Source organism: Lissotriton helveticus, chromosome 7 (assembly GCF_964261635.1).
Source record: "Lissotriton helveticus chromosome 7, aLisHel1.1, whole genome shotgun sequence".
NCBI classification, from domain to species: domain Eukaryota; kingdom Metazoa; phylum Chordata; class Amphibia; order Caudata; family Salamandridae; genus Lissotriton; species Lissotriton helveticus.
Genome location: NC_136068.1, coordinates 1537487629 through 1537515527, shown reverse-complemented (window position 1 = coordinate 1537515527; position 27899 = coordinate 1537487629). Strand labels below are relative to the sequence as shown.

The window sequence follows — 27899 nt, the reverse complement described above, 5'->3', positions numbered from 1 at the left end:
GGTTGACGTGTGTCTGGGCGTCCTCCTGGGTTTGCCAAATCGCCAAATCGGGGGTGACTTCCAGGTCGTCAGACATTAATGAGAGGTCAGACTCAGTCTGTGTTACAGACAGGTTTACTATCGATGGTACTGTGTTTATGTCTGGTGCTGACAGGGTCACGGGGAGGGAACAGTTTTGTGAGTTAAGATGGATGGGAGAGGTGGCGTTTGCTATGGCGCCTAGAGAGGAACGCTTTGCGTTCGCGTTCATGAGGTCAAGTGAGACTCTCTTTTCCATCAAGGCGATACTCTGATTTATTGCCTCGTGGGTCCGTGAGATAAAAAGGTCAATAGGACCCGTTATTTGAGCTACCTCCTGTGCATTTTTGGATTTGTTCTTTGTGGTGCTCCTGGTTTTTGGTCGCATGGTGTTTGTCTGGCTGCGAGTTCTACAATGAAGGGGAGGTGGCCCGGTCCGGTCTCTATCGGGCACTAACGGGCAACAACGGGCCCGCCCTAGGCCCGGGCTTCGCCCGGACTTCGCCCCGCGCGCGTCCCGCGATGCGCGGTCCAGGTAGCGCTTTTGAAGAGTGAGAAGTGTTTGGGGGCGGGGCACTGGAAGGGGGCGCGGCTCTCACGGGAAGAGGACCAGCTGGAGATGGTGTATGCTGGTCCTCGCAGTCCCGGGGCCGGCGCCTCGTCCTCCTCTGCGGCCTCGCGATGGTCTCAGGCTCTCAGCAGCACTTGGGGGATATGCAGCTACTCCTGTAGCGGAAGCGGCAGGTACAGAGCTTCACAGGGTCCGTTAAGGAAGTTTGCTCCACGAGTGGCACCCGCGAAGCGGGTGCCGCGAGAAGTTGTAGCGCTTCACTGAGGGCGGGGCACTGGAAGGGGACGCGGCTCTCACGGGAAGAGGACCAGCTGGAGATGGTGTATGCTGGTCCTCGCAGTCCCGGGGCCGGCGCCTCGTCCTCCTCTGCGGCCTCGCGATGGTCTCAGGCTCTCAGCAGCACTTGGGGGATATGCAGCTACTCCTGTAGCGGAAGCGGCAGGTACAGAGCTTCACAGGGTCCGTTAAGGAAGTTTGCTCCACGAGTGGCACCCGCGAAGCGGGTGCCGCGAGAAGTTGTAGCGCTTCACTGAGGGCGGGGCACTGGAAGGGGGCGCGGCTCTCACGGGAAGAGGACCAGCTGGAGATGGTGTATGCTGGTCCTCGCAGTCCCGGGGCCGGCGCCTCGTCCTCCTCTGCGGCCTCGCGATGGTCTCAGGCTCTCAGCAGCACTTGGGGGATATGCAGCTACTCCTGTAGCGGAAGCGGCAGGTACAGAGCTTCACAGGGTCCGTTAAGGAAGTTTGCTCCACGAGTGGCACCCGCGAAGCGGGTGCCGCGAGAAGTTGTAGCGCTTCACTGAGGGCGGGGCACTGGAAGGGGGCGCGGCTCTCACGGGAAGAGAACCAGCTGGAGATGGTGTATGCTGGTCCTCGCAGTCCCGGGGCCGGCGCCTCGTCCTCCTCTGCGGCCTCGCGATGGTCTCAGGCTCTCAGCAGCACTTGGGGGATATGCAGCTACTCCTGTAGCGGAAGCGGCAGGTACAGAGCTTCACAGGGTCCGTTAAGGAAGTTTGCTCCACGAGTGCCGTCACCCCCCAGGCCCTGACCCACGACTCAGCAGGAAAGGAGAAAGAAAAAGAGTGTCATTTTATTTTTCCTTTCCTGCTGTTTTTGAGGAGGTTGGGGGGTTGGGGGGGTGCAACACTGTTCCGTAATAGCGGCGGAGCCCCCGCTGCCTTAAGGAATGGGACGCAGCTCCTATTTAAGAACCTGTTTGCCCCCAAAATGCTACCGGGTCCTATAGCTGCTCCTGCAAAACGCAGTTACAGACCATCATTGGTGGTTCAGCAGCTGCTTCCCCAAGGAAGGAGATGCTTTGGACTGAATGATCTGATCGTTCATCCACTCCATTCATGAAGATACATTCAGAAAAACTACTCTAGGCCAAGAATCGAGTCACTGGGAAGCCTTGATCATATTAATGCTGTATCCACTTTTCATAGCATTTACTGGCCATAGCTCTTTCAAGAGAAACCTGTCCCATTTCATCCATCGCTAAATTATCTCAAAATAAAAAGAGTGACTTTATTATTTTGACCACACCAACCATACACAAGCATTGATTCCCCTTACAGTCATCCCTCGTGTGTTCCTGTGTATATTATGTGCACCGCATATACCCTATGAACATGAAGTTTCTTCTTATCATCTGATCATGCAAACTGTTGCAAGATGTTTCGCCCTCTTTTGGGATACTCTGTATTTAATAACTTCTTGAGTGTATCATGTATCATGTTTCAGCATTGCAGATGCAGAACACATTTTGTTGTACAGTGATTTAAAGAGTTCTGATGATAATTATCAGTCATTTTGGCTGTGAGTTTCTTAGCTTTAATCTCACTTTATTACATTTCTAGTTCATCCTTTTCTTGAGCAGGAAAACAGCCCATGGAACTTGTAGCTGTATTTACTGGAACTCTGATGCTTATTTTCTAGGGACTTTGGGAAATTCAGAAGTAGATTTTTGGGTGTGTTTTTCTGATCTTTCAATTTATTCTGTAGATATTGATTATGCATTTAATAACTTTGCGTGTGTCCAATCAGGTTAGTAATTTGGTAAACAAACCTTAAATGCCGTTTTGTAACTTATATATGTGCTGCTTTATGCAGCACACAGGTAAGTTACAAATAGGCATTTTTAAAAAGAGGTTTGTTTATGTACAGGAAGGGACACCTTCCTGTACATAAAGAAACCTTGGCATTTTGCTATTTCCATGTGTGCTGCACAAGGCAGCACACATGAAAAAAGCATAAACGGGGAGAAATGAAGCATTTCTCCTCGTTTCGTCACCTTAAAACCAGGGGGCATATTATCAAGTCCCTTTTTGCCACCTTATCGGCACTTTTCTGCCGATAACGCGGCGATATTTGCCTCGCCCTGTTATCAAGGCAGTGTTAAGGCAATTATCGTGGCTTAAAGCCACGTTAATTGACTTACCGCTGCCTTGGTAATAGGGCCCCTTTCACGACAAACTCATCGTGAAAGAGGGCGTGCAGTCGGTGTTCCACCGCAACACCCATTCACTTTGACGCTGCCACCTATTATCAAGAGAGGCGATAATAGGTAGCAGCGCCGAATTTAAGATCAGAAAAATCCTGGTCTTAAGGTGGCGAAACGAAGAGAAATGCTTCATTTCTCCTTGTTTTTGCTTTTTTCATGTGTGCTGCCTGGTGCAGCACACATGGAAATAGCAAAATGCCAAGGTTTCTTTATGTACAGGAAGGTGTCCCTTCCTGTACATAAACAAACCTCTTTTTAAAAATGCCAATTTGTAACTTACATGTGTGCTGCATAAAGCAGCACACATGTAAGTTACAAAATGGCATTTAAGGTTTGTTTATGTGCAGGAGGGACTCCTTCCTGGACATAAACAAACCTCCCTGCTCGCAGACACCCTTGCACTCTGGTGCAAGGGTGCCTGCACTGGTGATAAGTTGTAAAACCTATCACCAGCGCAGGGGGAAATGCTAGACTGCACCATATCCTTGGTAATATGGGCAGCCTAGCGTTTCCGAAGTGGCGAAGAGAGGCGTTAAGCCAAGATGGCTAACGCCTCTCTTCGCCACTTTGTTGATAATATGCCCCCCAGGATTTTTGTGGTCTTAAATTCGGCGCTGCCTCCTATCATCACCTCTCTTGATAATAGGTGGCAGCGTCAAAGTGAATGGGTGTTGCGGTGGAACGCCCACTGCAACACCCACTGCACGCCCTCTTTCACAATGAGTTTATCGTGAAAGGGGCCCTATCACCAAGGCAGCGTTAAGTCAATTAATGTGGCTTTAAGTCAACTTAATTGCCTTAACACTGCCTTGATAATAGGGCGAGGCGATAACGCGGCGATAAGGGGCTTGATAATATGCCCCCAAGTCCACATATGGTTGTTCCGGCCCTTACTTGTCTAAGAGTGTATTAATAATATTAGCAGCAATAGCAACAACAACTAGAAACGGTAATACTAATGCACTTGTCCATAACCTCAACCACCTTTTTGGAGACCTCCTCACCTTTAAATCATTACTCAAGATGGTATTCCAAGACTTTTTTGCAGGTTGTTTCCGGCCAAAACAATTACAATTTCTCTTCAACTACACCTAACTTTTGCTGAATATCTGCCTAGGATGGGAAAGCAAGGGAACACTCCCATATGTGACGGCACCGCAGAAGTTGCTGGTAAAAAGGGGAGAAGGTTTTCTGTGTGGAGAATGCACGTCTGCCTGATTTACACAGGCAGGTCTCCAAATAGGGGTACTCAGTGAAATCTACAAGTGCTGTAGATCCCCAGCTTGTTTAGACTACTTCCGGAAACCTAGAAGAAGCCCCAACTATATTTTGGACTTTTGCCAGCAGCTTTGTGTGTCTGGACCAGAGTATACACCGGATTAGCGTACAAGAAAAGCAGGCTGCATGGTTTATGCTCATTTCGTTATCAGCTAGGGGCGGTACAGCACCTGCCACTGCCTTCATAATGCTTTAGAAGATATTATGGGTATTACCCAGTCAAAGACCAATCAGAAAGGAGCATTCTGGCATGGCATTCTAAGAAACATACCAAAAATCTAGTATTTTTACTAGATAGGATGTTTTATTATTTTAACATCTACAGAGAACTACAAAAAGGCATAACTAAATGAAAAAACATGGATATATGTATATGCGTGAATGCATCCAAACAGGATGAGCGCCTCCCCATTTTCAAGGTGTTGATATGGCATCTGAGGAGAGAGGGCTTTGCAGTATCTGCCACTGTATATTTTGTAAGCACTGTTTTTTATTACCCCCTCAAAGCTTTCGGCACTTACCTGCTCCTGTCCCAGGATGAAAACCCCTCCGGGTTTAATAGGATGCCAGGGCGCCAGATTCTCCCCGCTGCCCTTCCTCACACCATCCTGGTAGGCCTCCCAGGTTCCGTCTCGGGTAGACCAAGTGATGCAGAGGTGATGCCACTTGGCATCCTTGATGGTAAATGGAAGGGTGGCAGCCTGTGGGAGTTAAAGACAACATTTGGTAGGTCAGGGATCAGCGTTCGAGTTTGGCCTTTATGCCTGGTATGCCAAATATATTCAAAGATGGCTCATACTCCTTTACTGGTGTTTCACTGGAGCATGGGGATCGGATCTTGCAGTAGAAGAGTAATAAATGTTTAGTCAATGCATATAAATTACAGTAAATACAAGAACTACTACATGATTGACTAGAAACTATTCACGCCTGGTAGGAGTTCTTATAGGAGCCAGCCGCGGCCCGTGCAGGTAAGAGTGGTGGGCCGGTGGGGCCGGGTAGGGGATATTTCAAGGGACGATGACGCGGGAAAATTAATTATTACCTGAACGGGCCGCGGCGGATAGGAGCCAACTAATTTTTATTGTAGTAGTAATATTACCACTAATAATAATAACAATAGCAAAAACAACTCTAACAATAATGATACCAATTTAAGTAGGGCATGCTATATAGCTATATAATGACTGTTATTTCTGTCTTTATTATTTGGTGTCACCTAAACCCTAATCAACAAGACATGCTTGCCAGTTCTTTTCTTTTACAATGCTATCAAATTACATATATGTTTTACACAGTGGTGGTGGCCACTGTGTAGTTATGGATCAGATACTATTTCCGTTGAAAGGGCATTATTTTGATTTATCTATAACTTTTTGAACGCAAACTGGCAAATAACTAGCCTAGTCGGCTAAACTTCAGCATCCCAAGCTTCATGAAGATTAAAATGGGTAAAAAAGTTAAAGTGGGAAGGGTTGGTTTTAAATGAAGTGTTTTCCCATTTTAGATCCCATAGAAAATTTTGCTCACACTTATAGCACCAACTGCTGAAAGGACTTCCATCCAACCTAGTATGCAAAGATAACTTCACTCCAAAAGCGTGTTTTTGTTGTTTTGGTGTAAAGAATTTCAGTAGTTTTTGAGATACTAGCATTTAAAAAATGTGCTTTGCGGGCATAGCGAGTCCGGAAGTAAAACAAAAAATAATAGACGCCAGCATGTCAGTGAAGGAGCATGTTAACCCTACAGGAGGAGTGACAATCAAGGAGGAGTGAGGTGAAGTGGATCTGCAGAAGTGGAGAATTACAATGTGGGCTGCAGATTCTCCTGCAGTTTCGGTTAGAATTGTGTGCATCTGATGTTGTCTGAAGTAGCGTTTAGTGACTTCTATCAAAAGTGAGGGAAGAGGATTTTCGGTCCATTCGGTTCCCCTGATTAGATCCGGAGTTAATCAAAAATAGGGAATGGACACTAGTATCTACTGAACCATTAGTTCAAAATTGACAACCCTCATAGGCAGCCTGATTAGTGCGATGCGGTATATCTTTTTTCCGCCCCGTCAGGTGTCATGGCATATTCATAGGGAAGTCAAAAGGGTGTAGTATGCCTGCCTCACCCGAGGCTACCTCTGGTCCAGGTAGAAGTGTCCAGAAATACTAGGGAGGGTGAAATAATTATAAAAGCAGTGTATCTCCAAAAAATATTTAATGAAAAAGGGGATAACACTGTCAATTAAAAATAAGTCGATATAAAAGTAATCGAGTAACTAGATTACCATATATCTATGTATATATGGGTGCGTCAACATGTTTCAGCTCTTTGGGCCCAGCCGGGTCTATAGAGCTTTCGTTAGGACAAAAAAATATAAACAAAAAAACATACATGAGGTACTCACACCATTAGTGTAGGTTCCATTCGCTATTTTTAGCGTTTCTCATTTTGCCACCTGAAATATAGGAGCACAAACACATACAGTCCCAAACATTGTGGTCTTGTGGTTATGGTGATTAGGCATAGTGTTTCTAAAAAACACACACACATACTAGTATTACTAGTGAATTTTATGTACCTAATTCTTAGTTACATAAACTTTTTTTAGCGAGGGAACGGTGATGGAGAACAGATATTTACATGGTATACAAAGAGCATGCGATTAATACGTGTTGTCGATACTGCGCATCTAGTTGGAACGACGTGCAGAAACATTAGCGCGTTCGGTTATGTGGTATGAAAAACATGCGAACACTGATGAAAAACGGTACCATAATAGGCCATTTTAAAGATTTCGGCAGCAGTATGAGAATCATTCTTAAGGGAAAATATTTACATTATGTACAGGGAAATAAACTTGCTGTAAATGCGTGTTAGTGGTACTTCGCCTCTAATTGGGGTTGCATGCATAGAAATAGCGCGTTCTATTATGAAAAATGTGAGGCGCGCAATCGCTAGTACCTTAATAGGTTCTTTTCAAGGCTTCAGCAAGGGTACAAGAGTCGCTTAACGTGGTCTCTTCTAGAGAAATATTGTCAAAGGTTAGAGGAATCACAGTATTCGATCTTACCCGTGTCTCTGCATCTTGAGCAATGAATCTTACCCTCGTGGACCGCGTTCTGGGCCCTGTGCTGACTCTGCCCCTGGTTACAGGCGGGGCACCGTTTCTGGCCTTTCATCAGTAGGTTCATGGACACAAAGGCAGGACTACAAAATTCTCTCAAGATGGACACCACCTCTAGGTGTGAAACTCAGGATATTGATTATTAAACATTAGTTGATAATATTTAAGGTTATTGCGGATACAAAAACGAGTTGAAAAACGAAAAAATGAAATAATTTTTCAAAGAAATTCCATTTTTGAGCCTCATGTGTATGTATGTTAAATTACATTATTATCCACAAGTGGATTATGTTATTCATTTTGTAATTCTGTATTATACATGTTGGTGACGTTAGTTGAACTGGCTCCATGGAATATTATCGTTCATTCCGGAGAGATGGGTGCCAAGGCGGTCCACCCACCTTTGCTCTTTCTCAAAGAGAACTCGTTCTGCATTGTTGTTTTTGTCTTGCAAAGTCTCAAGAACTGTCCAACTTAAGTCGTCACACGTGTGTCCCGCCTCCACAAAGTGTGTACAGAGTTTTGTGTTATTTTTCTTCAATCTCACATTGCTCCTATGTTCCCCAATTCGTAACTTCACTTTCCTACATGTCATGCCTATGTATTGGCGTTTGCAAGGACATGTGATCATGTAGATGAGATGCGTCGAATTACAATTCGTATGATGTTTCTGGGTCCATTTGAGGGTGTTAGTAAGTTGTAGAGTTTTGGTTGGTCTTGTGAACTTACAAACACCGCAGGTGCCACATGGGTAATGTCCAGAGACAGGTTGCATCCTGGCATCTCTTGTGACTGTCAATGTTTGTTTTGTTTTAGGTCTCGTATGGACTAGGACGTCCTTTATGTTCTTTGTTCTCTTATTTGCAAAACGTGGTTTTGGCCAGTCAAGTTGTCCAGAATTGATTATCTGCCAGTTTTTCCTGATTAGTTTTTGTACCTCATAAGTGGTGGGACAGAAAGTGGTGACACAGGTCACTAGATCTTTTATTGGTTCCTTCACATTTGTCTGCAGTAGGCATTCACGTGGCTGATGTTTCGCCCTTTTCATGCATTTTTTAATCACCGCTGGTGTATAGTCCCTTTGTTTCAATTTTCGACTCAGTTCCATCGCTTGTATTTGATAGTCACTGTCCTTACTGCAGTTCCTTTTATGGCGAAGATACTGACTAAAGGGGAGATTATCCCGCAGTGGCCGTGGGTGGTAGCTGTAGTACGACAGTAGACTGTTTTTTGCTGTGGGCTTAGTAAAAGTTTTTGTTTCAAGTTTCCCATTCTCATGAAAGATTGTTAAATCCAGGAAAGCTATGCTTTGGTTACTCGCGGTAAAAGTAAAATTGAGCCACCGGTCTCTCGCATTCAGCCATTCGATGAATTTGATCAGGTCTTCTTTGATGTCCCAAATTAAAAGCACATCATCGATGTATCGTTTCCAGTATAAAATACTGGAAACGAAAGGGTTGGTTGTGTTGAGTACCCAATTTTCTTCCAGTTGACTCACATAGAGTCCTGCCACCGAAGGAGCGCAGGCACTCCCCATGGAGGTCCCATGGCTTTGTAAGAAGAGTTGTCCATTGTACTCGAAATAGTTTTCTTTTAAAACTAGACGGCAGCATTCCATAATGAAGTGGCGTGGGGTTCTGTGTGGCCAGTCTTGATTAAACAAGAGGTCTTCAAGCATTTGTAACGTGTCTTCCTGAGGCAAGCTTGTATACAATGCCTCGACATCCAGGCCCACCAGTAGCATTGTATTTGGATTGTATTCAAAATCCACAATTTGTGTCAATAGATCTCTGGTATCTTTGAGATAAGTGGGAGTTCTTTGGACCATCTTTTTTAGATACTCATCCACGAATTTCGAGAGAGGCTCTAACAAAGACCCAATGCCCGAAACAATGGGGCGTCCTGGTGGCGGGGACCTGTTCTTGTGGGTTTTCGGTAATGAATAAAAGAAAGGCGTTTTAGGACTCTTTGGTGTTAGAAAATCTGCCTCTTTTTTCGAAATCCATCCGCTCACCTCTGCCTCATGAACCATGATGGCGATGATGTTAGTCAGTCTGTCGGTAGGGTCTTCCTCAATCTTCTTGTAGAAGTTCTCATCGGAGAGGAGGGATAGGCATTGTTGGTTATATCCTTCTTTTGACAGAATCACAATCCCTCCTCCCTTGTCTGCTGGTTTTATGACGATTTCGTTATTATCCTTCAGGTCCATTAGTGCAAGTCGTTCCTTTTTGTTAAGATTTTGGTATGTCTTTTTTGGTCCTAGGTTATCAATCCCTTTCATGATTGCCTGTTCGAAAGTTTGTATTTCAATCGGCACTGTGGTTGACGGGGGACAGAACTTAGATTTTCTCCTCAGATTTGTATCACCTTCGTTATGTTGACAGTTGGAATCAGTGAAGAAAGCTTTTAATTTCAGAGTTCGACAGAATTCCGAAATTTCACATTTCAATTTGAATCTGTCTGATGGAGGTGTCGGCACAAAGCCAAGTCCTTTATTAAGGACATTCATTTGGTCCTCAGTAAGGTTGATGTTAGACAAGTTCACAACTAATGAGTCTTGTTGCTCGGACCTGGGGCTGACGACATGCTGCGGGTCTGTACATTTGGCTGGTCTTGCCACGTCAGGTTTTTCTTTTTCCCTCGTGGTTGATTTTGGCCTCTCCCTAAAAAAGGCTGTTGTGGTTGGTTCGTGGCATTAGATAGCGGATGGTTCTCTAATTGTTGCTGGGGATGGATGTTCGGATTGTAAGGGTTCATCCAACCTGTGAAGGGAGGCATGAACGGTTGGAAGTATGGTACTTGGTGTCCGTGAAAGAAAGGAGGTCGTTGCCACCTATTGCCCCTTCTCGGGCGGTTAGATATGAAATTATTCCGGCCCCTTCTTGGTGTCGTATCATCTGAGCTCGCATCAGAGCCGGCAGAAGAATTCCATCCTGTGGAACCGGTGTCTGAGCCATTATCTGTTGGGACATAGTCTTTTTTTGTGTAAGGGTGCATGCTTTCCTGGCTGAATTTCTTGACATCTTTTGCTAGTTTTTGAAGTTTGTTCTGCATTAAGTACTCATGAGTGTCATCCAAGAAAGAAATGGATGACACTCATGAGTAATGGCTCAGACACCGGTTCCACAGGATGGAATTCTTCTGCCGGCTCTGATGCGAGCTCAGATGATACGACACCAAGAAGGGGCCGGAATAATTTCAGATCTAACCGCCCGAGAAGGGGCAATAGGTGGCAACGACCTCCTTTCTTTCACGGACACCAAGTACCATACTTCCAACCGTTCATGCCTCCCTTCACAGGTTGGATGAACCCTTACAATCCGAACATCCATCCCCAGCAACAATTAGAGAACCATCCGCTATCTAATGCCACGAACCAACCACAACAGCCTTTTTTAGGGAGAGGCCAAAATCAACAACGAGGGAAAAAGAAAAACCTGACGTGGCAAGACCAGCCAAATGTACAGACCCGCAGCATGTCGTCAGCCCCAGGTCCGAGCAACAAGACTCATTAGTTGTGAACTTGTCTAACATCAACCTTACTGAGGACCAAATGAATGTCCTTAATAAAGGACTTGGCTTTGTGCCGACACCTCCATCAGACAGATTCAAATTGAAATGTGAAATTTCGGAATTCTGTCGAACTCTGAAATTAAAAGCTTTCTTCACTGATTCCAACTGTCAACATAACGAAGGTGATACAAATCTGAGGAGAAAATCTAAGTTCTGTCCCCCGTCAACCACAGTGCCGATTGAAATACAAACTTTCGAACAGGCAATCATGAAAGGGATTGATAACCTAGGACCAAAAAAGACATACCAAAATCTTAACAAAAAGGAACGACTTGCACTAATGGACCTGAAGGATAATAACGAAATCGTCATAAAACCAGCAGACAAGGGAGGAGGGATTGTGATTCTGTCAAAAGAAGGATATAACCAACAATGCCTATCCCTCCTCTCCGATGAGAACTTCTACAAGAAGATTGAGGAAGACCCTACCGACAGACTGACTAACATCATCGCCATCATGGTTCATGAGGCAGAGGTGAGCGGATGGATTTCGAAAAAAGAGGCAGATTTTCTAACACCAAAGAGTCCTAAAACGCCTTTCTTTTATTCATTACCGAAAACCCACAAGAACAGGTCCCCGCCACCAGGACGCCCCATTGTTTCGGGCATTGGGTCTTTGTTAGAGCCTCTCTCGAAATTCGTGGATGAGTATCTAAAAAAGATGGTCCAAAGAACTCCCACTTATCTCAAAGATACCAGAGATCTATTGACACAAATTGTGGATTTTGAATACAATCCAAATACAATGCTACTGGTGGGCCTGGATGTCGAGGCATTGTATACAAGCTTGCCTCAGGAAGACACGTTACAAATGCTTGAAGACCTCTTGTTTAATCAAGACTGGCCACACAGAACCCCACGCCACTTCATTATGGAATGCTGCCGTCTAGTTTTAAAAGAAAACTATTTCGAGTACAATGGACAACTCTTCTTACAAAGCCATGGGACCTCCATGGGGAGTGCCTGCGCTCCTTCGGTGGCAGGACTCTATGTGAGTCAACTGGAAGAAAATTGGGTACTCAACACAACCAACCCTTTCGTTTCCAGTATTTTATACTGGAAACGATACATCGATGATGTGCTTTTAATTTGGGACATCAAAGAAGACCTGATCAAATTCATCGAATGGCTGAATGCGAGAGACCGGTGGCTCAATTTTACTTTTACCGCGAGTAACCAAAGCATAGCTTTCCTGGATTTAACAATCTTTCATGAGAATGGGAAACTTGAAACAAAAACTTTTACTAAGCCCACAGCAAAAAACAGTCTACTGTCGTACTACAGCTACCACCCACGGCCACTGCGGGATAATCTCCCCTTTAGTCAGTATCTTCGCCATAAAAGGAACTGCAGTAAGGACAGTGACTATCAAATACAAGCGATGGAACTGAGTCGAAAATTGAAACAAAGGGACTATACACCAGCGGTGATTAAAAAATGCATGAAAAGGGCGAAACATCAGCCACGTGAATGCCTACTGCAGACAAATGTGAAGGAACCAATAAAAGATCTAGTGACCTGTGTCACCACTTTCTGTCCCGCCACTTATGAGGTACAAAAACTAATCAGGAAAAACTGGCAGATAATCACTTCTGGACAACTTGACTGGCCAAAACCACGTTTTGCAAATAAGAGAACAAAGAACATAAAGGACGTCCTAGTCCATACGAGACCTAAAACAAAACAAACATTGACAGTCACAAGAGATGCCAGGATGCAACCTGTCTCTGGACATTACCCATGTGGCACCTGCGGTGTTTGTAAGTTCACAAGACCAACCAAAACTCTACAACTTACTAACACCCTCAAATGGACCCAGAAACATCATACGAATTGTAATTCGACGCATCTCATCTACATGATCACATGTCCTTGCAAACGCCAATACATAGGCATGACATGTAGGAAAGTGAAGTTACGAATTGGGGAACATAGGAGCAATGTGAGATTGAAGAAAAATAACACAAAACTCTGTACACACTTTGTGGAGGCGGGACACACGTGTGACGACTTAAGTTGGACAGTTCTTGAGACTTTGCAAGACAAAAACAACAATGCGGAACGAGTTCTCTTTGAGAAAGAGCAAAGGTGGGTGGACCGCCTTGGCACCCATCTCTCCGGAATGAACGATAATATTCCATGGAGCCAGTTCAACTAACGTCACCAACATGTATAATACAGAATTACAAAATGAATAACATAATCCACTTGTGGATAATAATGTAATTTAACATACATACACATGAGGCTCAAAAATGGAATTTCTTTGAAAAATTATTTCATTTTTTCGTTTTTCAACTCGTTTTTGTATCCGCAATAACCTTAAATATTATCAACTAATGTTTAATAATCAATATCCTGAGTTTCACACCTAGAGGTGGTGTCCATCTTGAGAGAATTTTGTAGTCCTGCCTTTGTGTCCATGAACCTACTGATAAAAGGCCAGAAACGGTGCCCCGCCTGTAACCAGGGGCAGAGTCAGCACAGGGCCCAGAACGCGGTCCACGAGGGTAAGATTCATTGCTCAAGATGCAGAGACACGGGTAAGATCGAATACTGTGATTCCTCTAACCTTTGACAATATTTCTCTAGAAGAGACCACGTTAAGCGACTCTTGTACCCTTGCTGAAGCCTTGAAAAGAACCTATTAAGGTACTAGCGATTGCGCGCCTCACATTTTTCATAATAGAACGCGCTATTTCTATGCATACAACCCCAATTAGAGGCGAAGTACCACTAACACGCATTTACAGCAAGTTTATTTCCCTGTACGATTCGATTCGATAAGTCTTTATTTCGAATAAAAAGATTCATAAAAGACAGTGTACAATCATACATACATATTAAAAAGATGTTACAGTAGGATAATAATATACACATTTCATTCCTAGGAACAATAAAAAATACTTCACAACTGTGTATAATAAGACCGATGGGACGCAAATTAAATGCACATAGATAGATAGCGCTAAAAGAACATACAGGATACTATGTGTAACTGATTGAGAGCTTTCAGCATACGGGAATACCCAATTTTTTGGATCGGATCAGCCAAGCCCATTTCAAAAATTTGGCAACACATACCACTACTGTTTCAGATCTGATAGTACGGAGTTTCAGAAGTGCATCTTGATAGCCACCACTGTTAAGGGTCAAGCAAATCGGTCTTAACCACTTACTTCTTGGTGCTCCATAAATAGGACAACCAAAGAAGAAGTGTCCAACACTTTCTTCCTGGTCAAGGCACCATGGGCAATTGTTACCTACAGACTTGTCCCATTTGGCTCTAAAAGTGTTAATGGGCAAAGTGCCAATACGAAACTGATGGTATAATTTTCGATCCAATACACTTGTAATTAGGTCCCAGTACTGTTCTAATGAAGGGACAGCCTTGTGCACTAAAAAAGAGCCAGTTAAATTAACATCACATGATTGGTTAACAAGAACGGATTTTCTCCAGGCCCAGAAAAGCGCCTTAAACTCAGGTTTAGACGGAAATCTGGACCCCCCTGGATTAGACCAGAGGTCCGGAAGGCCCATCAGGTTCAATGTGTTTTTCACTACCCCAAACCATTGTAATTTATGTGCCCCCCACATGAGTTTAACTTCCTCCAACTCTTGGGTAAACAGACCAAGCTCGGGAGTGGACCAGAGACGGCGCCAAAAGGCCACCAGACGGTACTGGGCCATCTCGTCGATTGGTCTGCAGCCAAGGTCCAGCAGTAGGGGTTTGGTGGGGGTAGACTGGGGGAGGCTAACCAGATTCCGTAAAAACCTGTTCTGGGCGGTTACCAGACTGGAAAGATTCTTATGACCCCAGACTTCGGCTCCATAAAGGGTGGCAGAGACAACTTTCGCGTCATAAATTTTTAGAACAGGGGTAACGCACCTGGTTAACGAATTCCTCTGTTCAAGAATCAAACTGCCAGCCAACCTATTAAATTTAAGTTGGGACGTTTCCACTTGGGGGTTCCAAGTGAGACGGTGATCTAGGGTCACTCCAAGATAAGTCATGGTCCTAACCTGCTCAATGGGGACTCCATTTAAGGAAACTGTGCACTTTGGGGGATTTTTCTTGCAAAAAACCATAAATTTGGTTTTGTCTGTGTTTATTTGCAAGTCGTTCAAAGTGCAGAACTCAGAAAATCTGTTCAGGGCTACCTGAAGCCCGGCTCTGGTTTTGGAGAGCAGAAGGGTGTCGTCTGCAAAGATCAGCATGGGGTACTTACGGCCACCCAACTTGGGAGGATCCGACTGGGTGTTTAGAAAAAAATGTGTGACCTGATTAATAAATAAAAGAAACAACGTGGGGGCAAGGACACAGCCTTGACGCACCCCTCGTTGTACTGGAAATTGTTTGGTCACCTGCCCCTGGCTACCCCACCTAACCTGGGCGTAGTTGTCCTCATGGAGTCTCTGGACTAAAATCAAAAGCTCAGGCGGAAAACCCATGCGACTAAGAGCCTCCCACAGCTTTTTCCTTGGCACTAAGTCAAAGGCCGACTTAAGATCGACGAATGCAGCAAATAACATACCTCCGCCCAACAGGACCACCTTCCAAAAAAGTAGTGTAAACCGGAAAACTTGGTCCACAGTACTAGTCCCAAACCTAAAACCCGCCTGCATGGGGGAAAGTACATTATTTGAATCGATCCAGTCCAGAATTCTTGCCAAGATCATTCTCGACACGATTTTCTGAACTGAGTCGATCAAACTAATGGGCCGATAGTTATTGGGAAGGGAGCGGTCACCCTTCTTATGTACTGGCAGAATTTCTGCCCCCTTCCATGAAAGAGGAATCTCGGCCCCTGAGGCTATGTTATTTGCCAGTAGAGTGATATAAGGGATCCATAGGTCAGGTTTGAGTTTAAAAAGGTCAGCGGGGATAGTGTCAATACCAGGAGCTTTGCCCGACTGGACTGACTCTAGAGCAAGTGCGGTGTCAGATTCCGAAAACAAGAGTCTATCTCCTGTTAGTGACAGTTGGGGTGGTAGAGCGGGTTTAGTCGTCAATACCTCCGCAACATTTGGGTCATTAAATTGAGCAGAATAAAAGTCAACCCACGATTGAGCAGAAACATGGTTTACCGGAATCTGGGCAGCAGGATCTTTTCCCCTCCTTATGATCAACCAGAAATCAGTTGGGTTAGGGGAATCACATGCACCAAGGAGGTCAAGCCAAAAAGAATCATCCCACTCTCGCTTTGCAGCCTGGATGGTACGCTTGTAGCATTGCCTTGCTATCCTTATGGCATCAAGGTTCCTGGCCTTTACAGCAGCTAATAAGTTACTGTGGGCAGCTCTACATTTCTTATTATACCATTTTTTGTGTACTCTGGTGTTAGCAGACCTAGATGGTTTCGTGAGAAGGTTCCTAAGGGTCAAGAAACACTCCTCATGAAGATTGGTAATAGTGGAGTCTGGGTTACCAGCAGAAGATAGCAGAAGCATTCTATTCCACACGTCCCGTACCTCTTCCTCGATCAATGAGATAAGTATAGGATCCTCCAACACCCTATGCCATTTCACACGGCGCCTGTTATCGCACAAAATAACATCGGATGTTAAGCTATTAGTGCTCCTAACAGGTACCCCCATACATAATGTAAATATTTTCCCTTAAGAATGATTCAAATACTGCTGCCGAAATCTTTAAAATGGCCTATTATGGTACTGTTTTTTCATCAGTGTTCGCATGTTTTTCATACCACATAACCGAACGCGCTAATGTTTCTGCACGTCGTTCCAACTAGATGCGCAGTATCGACAACACGTATTAATCGCATGCTCTTTGTATACCATGTAAATATCTGTTCTCCATCACCGTTCCCTCGCTAAAAAAAGTTTATGTAACTAAGAATTAGGTACATAAAATTCACTAGTAATACTAGTATGTGTGTGTGTTTTTTAGAAACACTATGCCTAATCACCATAACCACAAGACCACAATGTTTGGGACTGTATGTGTTTGTGCTCCTATATTTCAGGTGGCAAAATGAGAAACGCTAAAAATAGCGAATGGAACCTACACTAATGGTGTGAGTACCTCATGTATGTTTTTTTGTTTATATTTTTTTGTCCTGACGAAAGCTCTATAGACCCGGCTGGGCCCAAAGAGCTGAAACATGTTGACGCACCCATATATACATAGATATATGGTAATCTAGTTACTCGATTACTTTTATATCGACTTATTTTTAATTGACAGTGTTATCCCCTTTTTCATTAAATATTTTTTGGAGATACACTGCTTTTATAATTATTTCACCCTCCCTAGTATTTCTGGACACTTCTACCTGGACCAGAGGTAGCCTCGGGTGAGGCAGGCATACTACACCCTTTTGACTTCCCTATGAATATGCCATGACACCTGACGGGGCGGAAAAAAGATATACCGCATCGCACTAATCAGGCTGCCTATGAGGGTTGTCAATTTTGAACTAATGGTTCAGTAGATACTGTTGCAGGGTTTCTGTTCTCACACAGAACTGTGCACAGAGGAGTGGAACCTCGGCAAACTAGGGTGTCCCAAAACTTACCTTAGCAACCAACTCACCCCTTACCGAGCTAGCTACAGTGTCTCATTGGACATATCAAACTCCCAATGTTTAGACAAACCAGAACATGAACTTACAGTACCTCAGGGTACGTGGAACTCATGAACACTCTTTTGTTATATTATCATTACAAACCCGAACATGGAGTAAAGAAGACACATGTGCATTTGAAATGTTTATTTACTAATGCCGTCTTCTCAGGCGCAGTATCTTAGATAATACAAGTATACTTATTATCAGTATCAAAATTATCAGCATAGTTACTAAGACATAAAAAGCGAATGGTGACAGCATGTTAACATGCTGTAATGAATAAGAGTCAACAACACTTATATCTCACCCTCCCTAACACATATATTATATTATTAGCTAAGAAGGTCTCTTTGGGTTGTTTTAGGGCGGGCCCATACCTTAGTGTCCTAGCATGAAGGAATCACATCAGCATACACCAGCTCTCTGCATGTGCACCGCATCAAGTGTTGAACAATTTACGTGCAAAGCAATATCAATCCCGCCTCAAGCCCAAGTTGGCAAAGGCTGCACTTGTGTTATGACTATGAAGGCGTGGAGATCAGACCTCATAACAATTCCATATCGTGTTGCTCCTGAAACTTCAGCACTCTCCGTGCAGACATGGTTTATGAAACAAAACTGATATCCGAGCAATAACATATTATTCTCACATACACCACGGCAAACCACTAGGTTGAAAGCTAAGTCAACAATTAAGGGTCGTGTGCAGAAGTTGCAAGAAAGGAAAAATGGCGTTTAAACCTAAAATGTACCTATGCTAACTTAACACGATATAAGGATATATAGGAGCTATATAACACCCCCCCATGATCCGAGAAAGGACTAAATAAGATAACAGAAGTGCCATCACATGAGAGCAGAATCCAACAATAAACGAGCATGAATAAAAATTCAATTATAAAAATTAATGCTAAAAAATAGCCCAAAAGTATAATGTGGCTCAAGCCAATAGGCAAGCAAAAATAAAATGTCTTGACCAAAAGTCAATAAAATCAAGGAAATGCTATTAATCAGCATGTCAATTCGAGGCAGTGTTTATGATAAGACTGTATATGAAAAGTAAGCTGCAACAGCCTCCAGGAGGAAGTCACTGTCCTCATCCGAAAACAGTTCAGCCATCCAATTTAAAAGATGAAAGGAACATACGTGATCTCCCAGCACCGGATCCTCTATAACCATCAGAGGACAGCTCGGTGGGTTTTCAAGAAAACTTCGTTCCAAGAAATTTTGCGCTGCCGACAATACATCCCAGGGACCCATTAGTCCATGTGCCACCGCCAAGGCCATAATCCTTTCGTCAGAACAAACCAACTCGTGAGCAATGATAGGACTCATCAGTTGATCAAAATCGACGTCAGAAGAAATCGGTCCGCAGAGACACAAATCAATGGCCCAAAGGAAATCACAGGTCAGGCAGCGAAATACAGGCTGGACACAGGTGAAATAGGAGAACCGAAAAGATAATCCAAACGCCGTGCTTAGAGTCGCCAACGGCAGTGTGCCATAATAATCAAGCATGCGGTTGCGAAACCGCGTCAGTAGCAGTTGAGCGTGGTCTTGCACAGGAAGGGCATCCATATTTAAAAAGGCAGAAAACCACCAAAGCGCCAGCCGCTAATGCAAGAAAAAACGCGAACCCTCCAAATAAGGATGAAAAAATAGAATGGAAGAAGGCAGGGATGACTCCAAAAATCTTCTCAAAGGAAGTCACGAGACCACTGCTAACAACTTTAAAAAAATGTGCTAGGCCCGTTGTGGAGGATGCGTTAAAGATAGAACGAACCATGGCTCCGAAATGCAAAGGCAAATCAGTATTTAAAAGAGCCTGAACCTCCGTACGGGTGTTAGCAATGTGAAGCACGAAAGTTTCACGGGCCGAGCTCAAGGCCACCTCTTTCTGGGACAAAAGAGCTCTTATTCTAGCCATGCCGCTGAATTCTGCTCCCAAGGTCGGTATCTGTGGCCAAATGGAAGACTCCCTATGTTCACGCGTGGGAGGATAAAGAACATTTCTGCAGCAAATAACTCGCTCACTTACTGTTACTATGAAAGCTATACCTTTAATTAACCCACAACAGTTTTCATTATTGAGCATCAAATAACTACCATTTTCTAACAATTTAAACATGGGGATGATAGCCGGAACTGGCGTGCCCTGTAAAACGCAAGCCATATTCGGTCGGTCCTTGTTACATGAACCGTGTAACTGTATGTGTCTGCACATTAAAGAATGATCTGGCGTCTCAGTACACTCCTCCCCTGTTAGATAAACCTCCTGTTCATCCTTGAAACATCTGTATGTGTATGGGAGCGACCAGACCTCATGAAGAAAACCGCTACCTAAGGGTTCAAAACGACCTATTGGCACATATTTCATACAATTTGAAAACTTATATAAAGCAAAAGGCAGTGTTATTAAACCGTGGATAAGCCACGTAGCAGCAGTGGCTTCTGCCACAGAAAAAGGTAAAGATTCCAACCTTTCAATATGTAACATAGAAAAGGAAGCATCACGCATTGAAAGCAAGCGTTGTTTGTCAGTCAAATTAAATGGTGCAAATAAAGAGGAAACGTTCATGTATCCCCAGGGAACTTTACCCATTTTCAGAGTCTGAAGTGTCCATGCAAACTGCATGATTGACCGTAATTGATTTTGACCATGGTATAATACTGACACTTCATCATGCACAATATCAACAACAGACGACACAATATTATCCAATGTGTAAATTCTAGAGGAAAGCACGTTAATGCTATTGTCAACAACTGCAAGCACTTTCTCAAGATTTGCCTGATCAATAGCCCTAAGGCGTGTAGCAGCCTCAATCTGTGACAGTTTCCAAATTTCATTGTAAACCCCATATAACCACCTTTTCGACCTGCCACTAGCTGGGCCTCTAATGAAATCATTCAAATCCACGTCTGCATTCAGTTTGGAAAGGTGATACTTAACCGCAGGTAAAGTTGAATGTTTCAGCCAAGCTTGACACAACTTGCCCACAGAGTAAGAGGTGACAGTATGACTCAAATCAAACCGGGGATCAGATCTAACAGTCTTAAAACCGTCAGTTATATTCAAAAATCTTTTTTGGCAAGAATCAGCACTACGGTGCCAAAGCAGCCAACCCTTAGGATTCATACTGGAAATATTAAAGGAGGAATTAAGAAGCAGAGCCTGTATATCTTTAATGGACAATTGAGTAAAATTACTCCAATCCTCATATTCCTCCAACTCTGGGAAAGACGGGGTGTTTAACCTTTTAGATGTAGCCAATCCAAAGCATGTGGTCTGGGAAATGGTTTCATTTAAAAACAACATATGATTCGGGATGAGACATGCACGGTGCAAAGCCTCAGTGCCTCGTACCTGCCAGGCCCTTGAACCCCAAACCGATTTAAGGTCTATGGTTTCCTTCCATAACTCATACCCCCCAGTAACTAATTGATCTAGGAAGGCCTTCGAATACAACAATTTTGTATTTGTCAGTCTAACCTTGGACAGTGGCTGTTTGTGAAATTTAAAATAAAAGGACTCGGGATTGGACTGATTAAAGTCAGTGAAATAAGTATACTTTTTAAGAAACGTTTCTGAACTCCCTTGTGTAGGTGCTGGGCAATGTTCCCACTGAGTAAAATTAACAGCATCCCTTCGGGAAGATGTCTTGTGTAAGAAGTGATTGCCATAATGTTGGTAACAGAACAATTCACCATAATTAGCAGATTCTAAATATAAATCCTCAGCTTCAAAAGCAGCATAGTATATCAAATCAGAAAACAAACTTTCCACAGCATTAACATCCCAATCATCAGAACGAATGTTTTGTTTCACCACATCCCCCATATTCACTCTAAGTACATTAGGAACATTAACGACTTCCGTTGGGCCATGAATTTGGAACCGAACTGCATCCCACGCGATTCCATCCAGAACAGGCCATGCTGTGATGTTAACCAAAGTCAAGTCTCTTTTTAATCTGTGTGTAGAATGTGAAGAGGAAAGTGGGGCCAAAGTTCCATTCAAATGAGTAATGCATGTTCTTTCCTCGACATAATGTCCATTGATGATTCGAAAAAAATAAAACACAAAACCAACTGACATAAAAATGTAAATCGAAGCAAGGACCAGCCAAATGTAAGTCCAAGGTGGTATTAAAAAATGTTTTTTAAACAGGCTTGCATAAACTGCAACTCGAGAGTGTTCCTTCGAGGTAAGAGAAACAGAGTCAAAAGAAAATCTGTATTCTGTGGCTAAACGTGCTTGCAGGTCAGGTATGGACAAATCAGTGGGATAGGCATAGTCTGTCTCATCAATGTTAGTTCCCGGTAAATTATTTAATAAAGGACTGGAAACAGCAGGTAATTCGATGGCCACTTTAGGTTCAATATTAGAAGCAGTGGGCATAATTGAATTTCTCACAATGGAAGGACAGGAAACAGCTGGTGTCATGCTAAGAAGAATCGGCCACTCTGTGTATCTTGACATTGTCAATAGAAATAAACCTGTTTTCCTTACGACCTGGAAGTGGTGCTAAAATGACTGTTCTTGTGCCCTTCACTCCAAGCACTGGGACTGGAGCTCGATAGGAGGGACCAAACTCTTTCTTGTTGTCGATCTTCTCTCGAACCAGTTCTCCAACCTGGGGTAGCCAGCCAACTACCGGGATCTGCAACGCATCATCCGATGTGGAGGGCAAATGTTCCTTTGCAAGACTGTCTCTGGTCTTTTGTAGATTCTGTAAAACATTGCAATGTTCATCTGCGTCAAAGGAAGTGGCGCGAACCACAGAGTCTAGACCGTCAAGGTCAGGGACGTACATCTTGATGCCAAAGAGCATTTCGTATGGGGTCCGCCCACCCAGAGACCTTCTAGGGAGATTATTAAGAGCACGCTGCACGCCATATAGGTGAGCCAGCCAGTTTCTGCCAGTGCCTATAACTCGGGCTGTCAAAGATTGCTTTAAATCACGGTTCATTCGTTCAACTACACTATTACCCTCAGGTCTGTAGGGTGACGAAAACTTGACTTGAACCCCCATCGAAGTCATGGCATCCTTATACGCCTTAGAGGCGAAAGCCGGACCCTGATCCGAATGGAAGGTACCACAGGCAAAAATCCCTATAAAGATACGCAAATCTCTAATGACAGTCCGTGAATCAGCGCTGCGATGTGGCCATACCCACACAAAGCGTGTGCATGAGTCAACTGCTACTAAGACGTACTTATATGCAGTATCAGATGAAAAAGGACCGCAGTGATCTAAATAAACACAGCCCAGCGGTTTATTAGAAATGTACAACTGAGTCTGTGGCGGACGCGTAGCAGTTGAAGGTTTAATCTGCTGGCATATGTCACAAAGAAGGACATAATCACGCGTCTGTTTGTACAGTCCCCGCCACCAGAAACGTAGTTGTAATTGCGTTACAGTGGCCGAGACGCCCGCATGCGCAGACGCCACACCTTCATGAGCCGCTGTAATCAAGTCTGCTCTGCGATCCGAGTTGGGAATCAGCCGTTCCCCAACATCAGGAATTGTCACAAAAGGAACCTTTTCGGGACTTAAGTGGTAATTATACTTCGAAGGGAATCCCGCAGGATGTTTACTTCCCTTCTCAGAGGCAGCAATCGCTGCCAAGATGTCGCTATCAATCTTGGTTTTAGACCTAGTAACTGCTGCAACTAAGTATGTAGATACTGCTGATTTCGCTGCTTCATCAGCAAGCGAGTTGCCAACAGCGTGAACTCCTACGCGCTGATGACCGAGAGTATGAATAACAAAAACGAGTGGCAACTTAGCCTTAAGCTCTGCCACTCGAACCCAGATCATTTTATGTTTTATTGTGCTACCCTTGGAATCATGAAAATCATTTTGAATCCAAAAGAACAAGTTTTCATTGTAAGACTGGACACAGTAGTAAGAATCACTTACAATCAGAGTTGTAACACTTGGATCCGCGTACTCTAACGCTAGTAATAGAGCACGAAGCTCTGCCAATTGTGCGGTGCAATCGCCCAGGGGCATCGTGTGCACCTCCCTGGAAATGAACTCATCATTCAACATAGCACCGACCACAATGGCGGATGCGGAAACGTAGGCATGTTTAGAGCCATGCGCAACCTGCGCCGACCCATCAGTGTAAATGATGCAATGGAAGTCCTCCAAAGGTCGCATAGCCAGAGGAGCAGGATGAACGAATTCATACTGCAAGTACTCTTGCGACCGTAAGGAGGCGTCAAAAATAAACATGACATCCGTGGATGACAATGACGCAGCCCACTGAATCCACCGAGGGTGCAAAGCTTTTGAATTTGGTACACTGGCTTTCGTGACTGCCTCCAAATGAGGACAGGGTGTTACCACTAGCATGCGTTTCCCCTGAGACAGTGCTCGTTCCTTAAGAATTGCCATCTGTACAGCAGTTAAAACCTTTTCCACTGTGGGAAACCGCAACTCAGCCGAAGTGTACAAGTGCGACTTGTAAGCAATAGGTACTGTGTCACCTTCATTAAAAGTGAGGTATGTGAAACCCACCGTCCCAGGAATTATTCTTATTACCAGGTTGGTGTGGTTATCACGAGTCAGTAAATATTTAGAAGCGAGCAGATCAGCCTGCAAGGATTGCAAAATGGCTGAATGCTCAGGCAGCCAGCATGATTTTGAGAAAGTTGGTTGTATCAAAGCATACAACGGCTTGATACGCTGGGCATATTCCGGAATGTAAGTTCTGCCGAAATTCAAAAAGCCCAGCAAAGACTGTAATTTTTTCAGTGTTGTAGGAGCGCGCAATTGTGCGCATTTCTCCAAGAAGTGAGGAGCCAAACCTCTACCTTCATTGTTCAGCTCATAGCCGAGGAACAACACTGTGTGTTCTGCAATGTGCGATTTTGCAAAATTAAATTTGTAACCCATATCAGCAAAGGTACAAATTATGGAATTCACTCGACACAGATGCATCCAAATCTCGTCGTCTGTGAGATAAATGTCATCCACATAAGAACATGCATCGGGATCGATACCCTCCAATAGAGTGACTATTCTGGAGGTGAACACTCCAGGACTATTTTTGTAGCCCATAGGGAGTCGCCGGAAGCATTTTTGCACACCAGCGGACGTAAAACTTGTCCATTGGGAGCTAAAGCCATCCAGTCTGTGGGCATAAAAACCATTGGAAATGTCAAGCGTTGTCTTGAAATGCTTACGCACTAGACTATCCACTAACGCAGAGCCGTGAGTATTCTGTACTGCACAGTTACGGCAATGCGAGTTCAAATGCCGGTAATCCAATACCAAACGATATGATCCGTCAGGTTTGGTCACCGTAAAAAGGGGATTATTCATTGGTGACACACACGTTTCAATAACTCCCTGATATTCCAATTGTTCAAGGATTTCCGCGACGGCTGCTTTAGCTTCACGTCGTATGGGATATTGAGGCTGAGGCTGCGGCTCAGACCGCAAAGGAATTTCGTGGCAAGGGGACAATTTGTCCCAACCACATTGGTTGCGGTAGAGAGCCGGTGCAAGAGCCCGAGCCCACTCTTCTGCAAAATGCTGCGCATGCTCAGTGGAGACAGTGTGCGCGAAACTGGGAAGGATTACCTCCTCCCCTCGCGGCGCTGCGAGCACAAAAGGTGGGGGCCAGTCAGCCTCAGAAAGCAAAATGTCGTACGTAGACGACATGCTCTCCCAAAATACCCCTCTGACCGTACGCTGTATGTCACCTTCAATTAACAGGACAATTTCAAAAAGTCTTTCAGGGGGAGCTAATCTCGTATCGGCTGTTTCTATGACAACAAACACATCAGTCGCTGTCACCTTCAGTAGTGGACGGAGCGCCTCTCTGACTATGGTAATCTCCGCCGCGCTGTCCAGCAAGGTCAGAGCCCACGTCAGATTCCGAAGCCGCGTTCTCACTATCTGTGGCATATCTATGCGCTGTTAAGGCTGCGACTTTCTTTTTCGCAAACTGCGGACGCTTAGGCGTAGAATCTTCCTGCTTCACTGCGCCGTCCGTCTGGCGGGACTGACCACGTCCTTGTTGGCCACCACGTCCACGTCCACCCCCTCCTCCTCCACCGGTCTTCGGGGCCGATGTGTCCTGAAAGGAACGAGGAGAGCGTTGATCAGAACCCTGAAATCGATCAGGTGATTTAATCATCGCGCGATCGCGCAAATCATAAACTTTTTCTGTCGGCGCAGGTGCTTGTACTGCAGGAAAAGAATCCTGAGTCTGTGTATTCTTCTTCCCCTGTGTCTGTTTCTTAGGCCAATTTTGTTTTTTGGACTTGGGCTGGACATCTGTCACTGCAGATTGTCCCCGAGGTTGTTTTTTCTCCTTTACTGGAAAATATTTCAGACCTCTACTTGTGCGGCCAATTGTCTTATAAGCGGCCACCACAATCTTTGCTAACTGGCGGGGTTTGTCGGCATCGGGCAGAGCAGCCAAAGCATTCGACACCTGAAAGTTAACTGCATCTCCTTTAACATTGGAGAGAATGAGATCACATACAATCTCAAAAGAACCACACAGGCGCATACCCAATTCAACCGCTGCCTCTGGACCGTGATCATTCTGAACACGCCTAATTATTTCAGGCAGGGCAGTCATAGACGGGGTGCCGAAGCACCTTGTATAAACTGCCGCAAATGTTTTTCCCCAGCTTTCACAGTCAACAAGTTCAGGAGTTATATCCTTCGGTAGAGTAATCGTTAACATTCTATGTTTATCAGCAGGAGTAGAATTCGGAAAAACCGCCTCCAGTTGATCAAACTTCTCTGCTAGCCAGAATGGGAAGTCATCGTTGTCAACTGGACGCGCACCAAAAACCGAATTAACCATCACTGGATTGAGACGCATTCCGCCTCGATCCACGGGAGCGGCCGCATCCCCCTGGGGACCACCAGGAAGATGTCGACCGATGTATTGCACTAAAGCACGAATCACGGAAATGGAAACAACATGTAGCCTGCGAATTTCCGCTAGGGTACAAGCCCCGTGATTCGGGTGCGGGGTAAAGCCACCCAACGCAGGCCAATTCGTACCTGGAATTGAGAGCGGACCTAACCTCGCTGCGGACAAAGAGTGGGGGAGGGCGCCATCAAACCAAACTCGATGCTGCCAATGATCAATAGGTATTTCCAATGCCCTGTACGGCGTATATTCAGCCGGGACATCCGAGGCGGTGTAGGAGTGGAACAAACCAGAATTAGCGTCCACAGCCGGAAACGTAACCCAAGAGTAAAACAACTCGTAAGGAAACGCCGGATCTGCACATACCACGAAAATCACAGCCATCCCATCTACTGGGACCTGGTACGTCTGAAGATGGTTGCGTACCGCTACGCGACTATGCTGCGCAATAGCCACCGCCGCCATGACAACACTGGAAACAAGAAAACACAAAGAATACTTCGTAGCACAACTGGGTAGTAATTCAAAGAAACCGTTTAAGAAAGAATCAAGCTTGAATAAAGACCTATTTCAAAAAATAGGTAGGTTTCACCGACACCCCGTTTTCCGGAAACGGATGTGAAGGGGTTAAGGCATGAACGATAAACTACTCGAGTGTCATGATATAAGACCACCGAAACCGTTGGGCGCCATGTTGCAGGGTTTCTGTTCTCACACAGAACTGTGCACAGAGGAGTGGAACCTCGGCAAATTAGGGTGTCCCAAAACTTACCTTAGCAACCAACTCACCCCTTACCGAGCTAGCTACAGTGTCTCATTGGACATATCAAACTCCCAATGTTTAGACAAACCAGAACATGAACTTACAGTACCTCAGGGTACGTGGAACTCATGAACACTCTTTTGTTATATTATCATTACAAACCCGAACATGGAGTAAAGAAGACACATGTGCATTTGAAATGTTTATTTACTAATGCCGTCTTCTCAGGCGCAGTATCTTAGATAATACAAGTATACTTATTATCAGTATCAAAATTATCAGCATAGTTACTAAGACATAAAAAGCGAATGGTGACAGCATGTTAACATGCTGTAATGAATAAGAGTCAACAACACTTATATCTCACCCTCCCTAACACATATATTATATTATTAGCTAAGAAGGTCTCTTTGGGTTGTTTTAGGGCGGGCCCATACCTTAGTGTCCTAGCATGAAGGAATCACATCAGCATACACCAGCTCTCTCTGCATGTGCACCGCATCAAGTGTTGAACAATTTACGTGCAAAGCAATATCAATCCCGCCTCAAGCCCAAGTTGGCAAAGGCTGCACTTGTGTT

General features: G+C 44.5%; 1 protein-coding gene across 1 annotated transcript in view; it reads right to left on the bottom strand.

Moving 5' to 3' along the window:
• LOC144767525 (neuronal pentraxin-2-like) overlaps nt 1-27899 on the bottom strand; it is a 150791-nt gene that overhangs the window by 24735 nt on the left and 98157 nt on the right. Inside the window, exon 4 of the mRNA XM_078650950.1 lies at nt 4891-5070. Coding sequence (XP_078507076.1) covers nt 4891-5070 — 180 coding nt within the window. The remainder of the gene's footprint in view (nt 1-4890; nt 5071-27899) is intronic.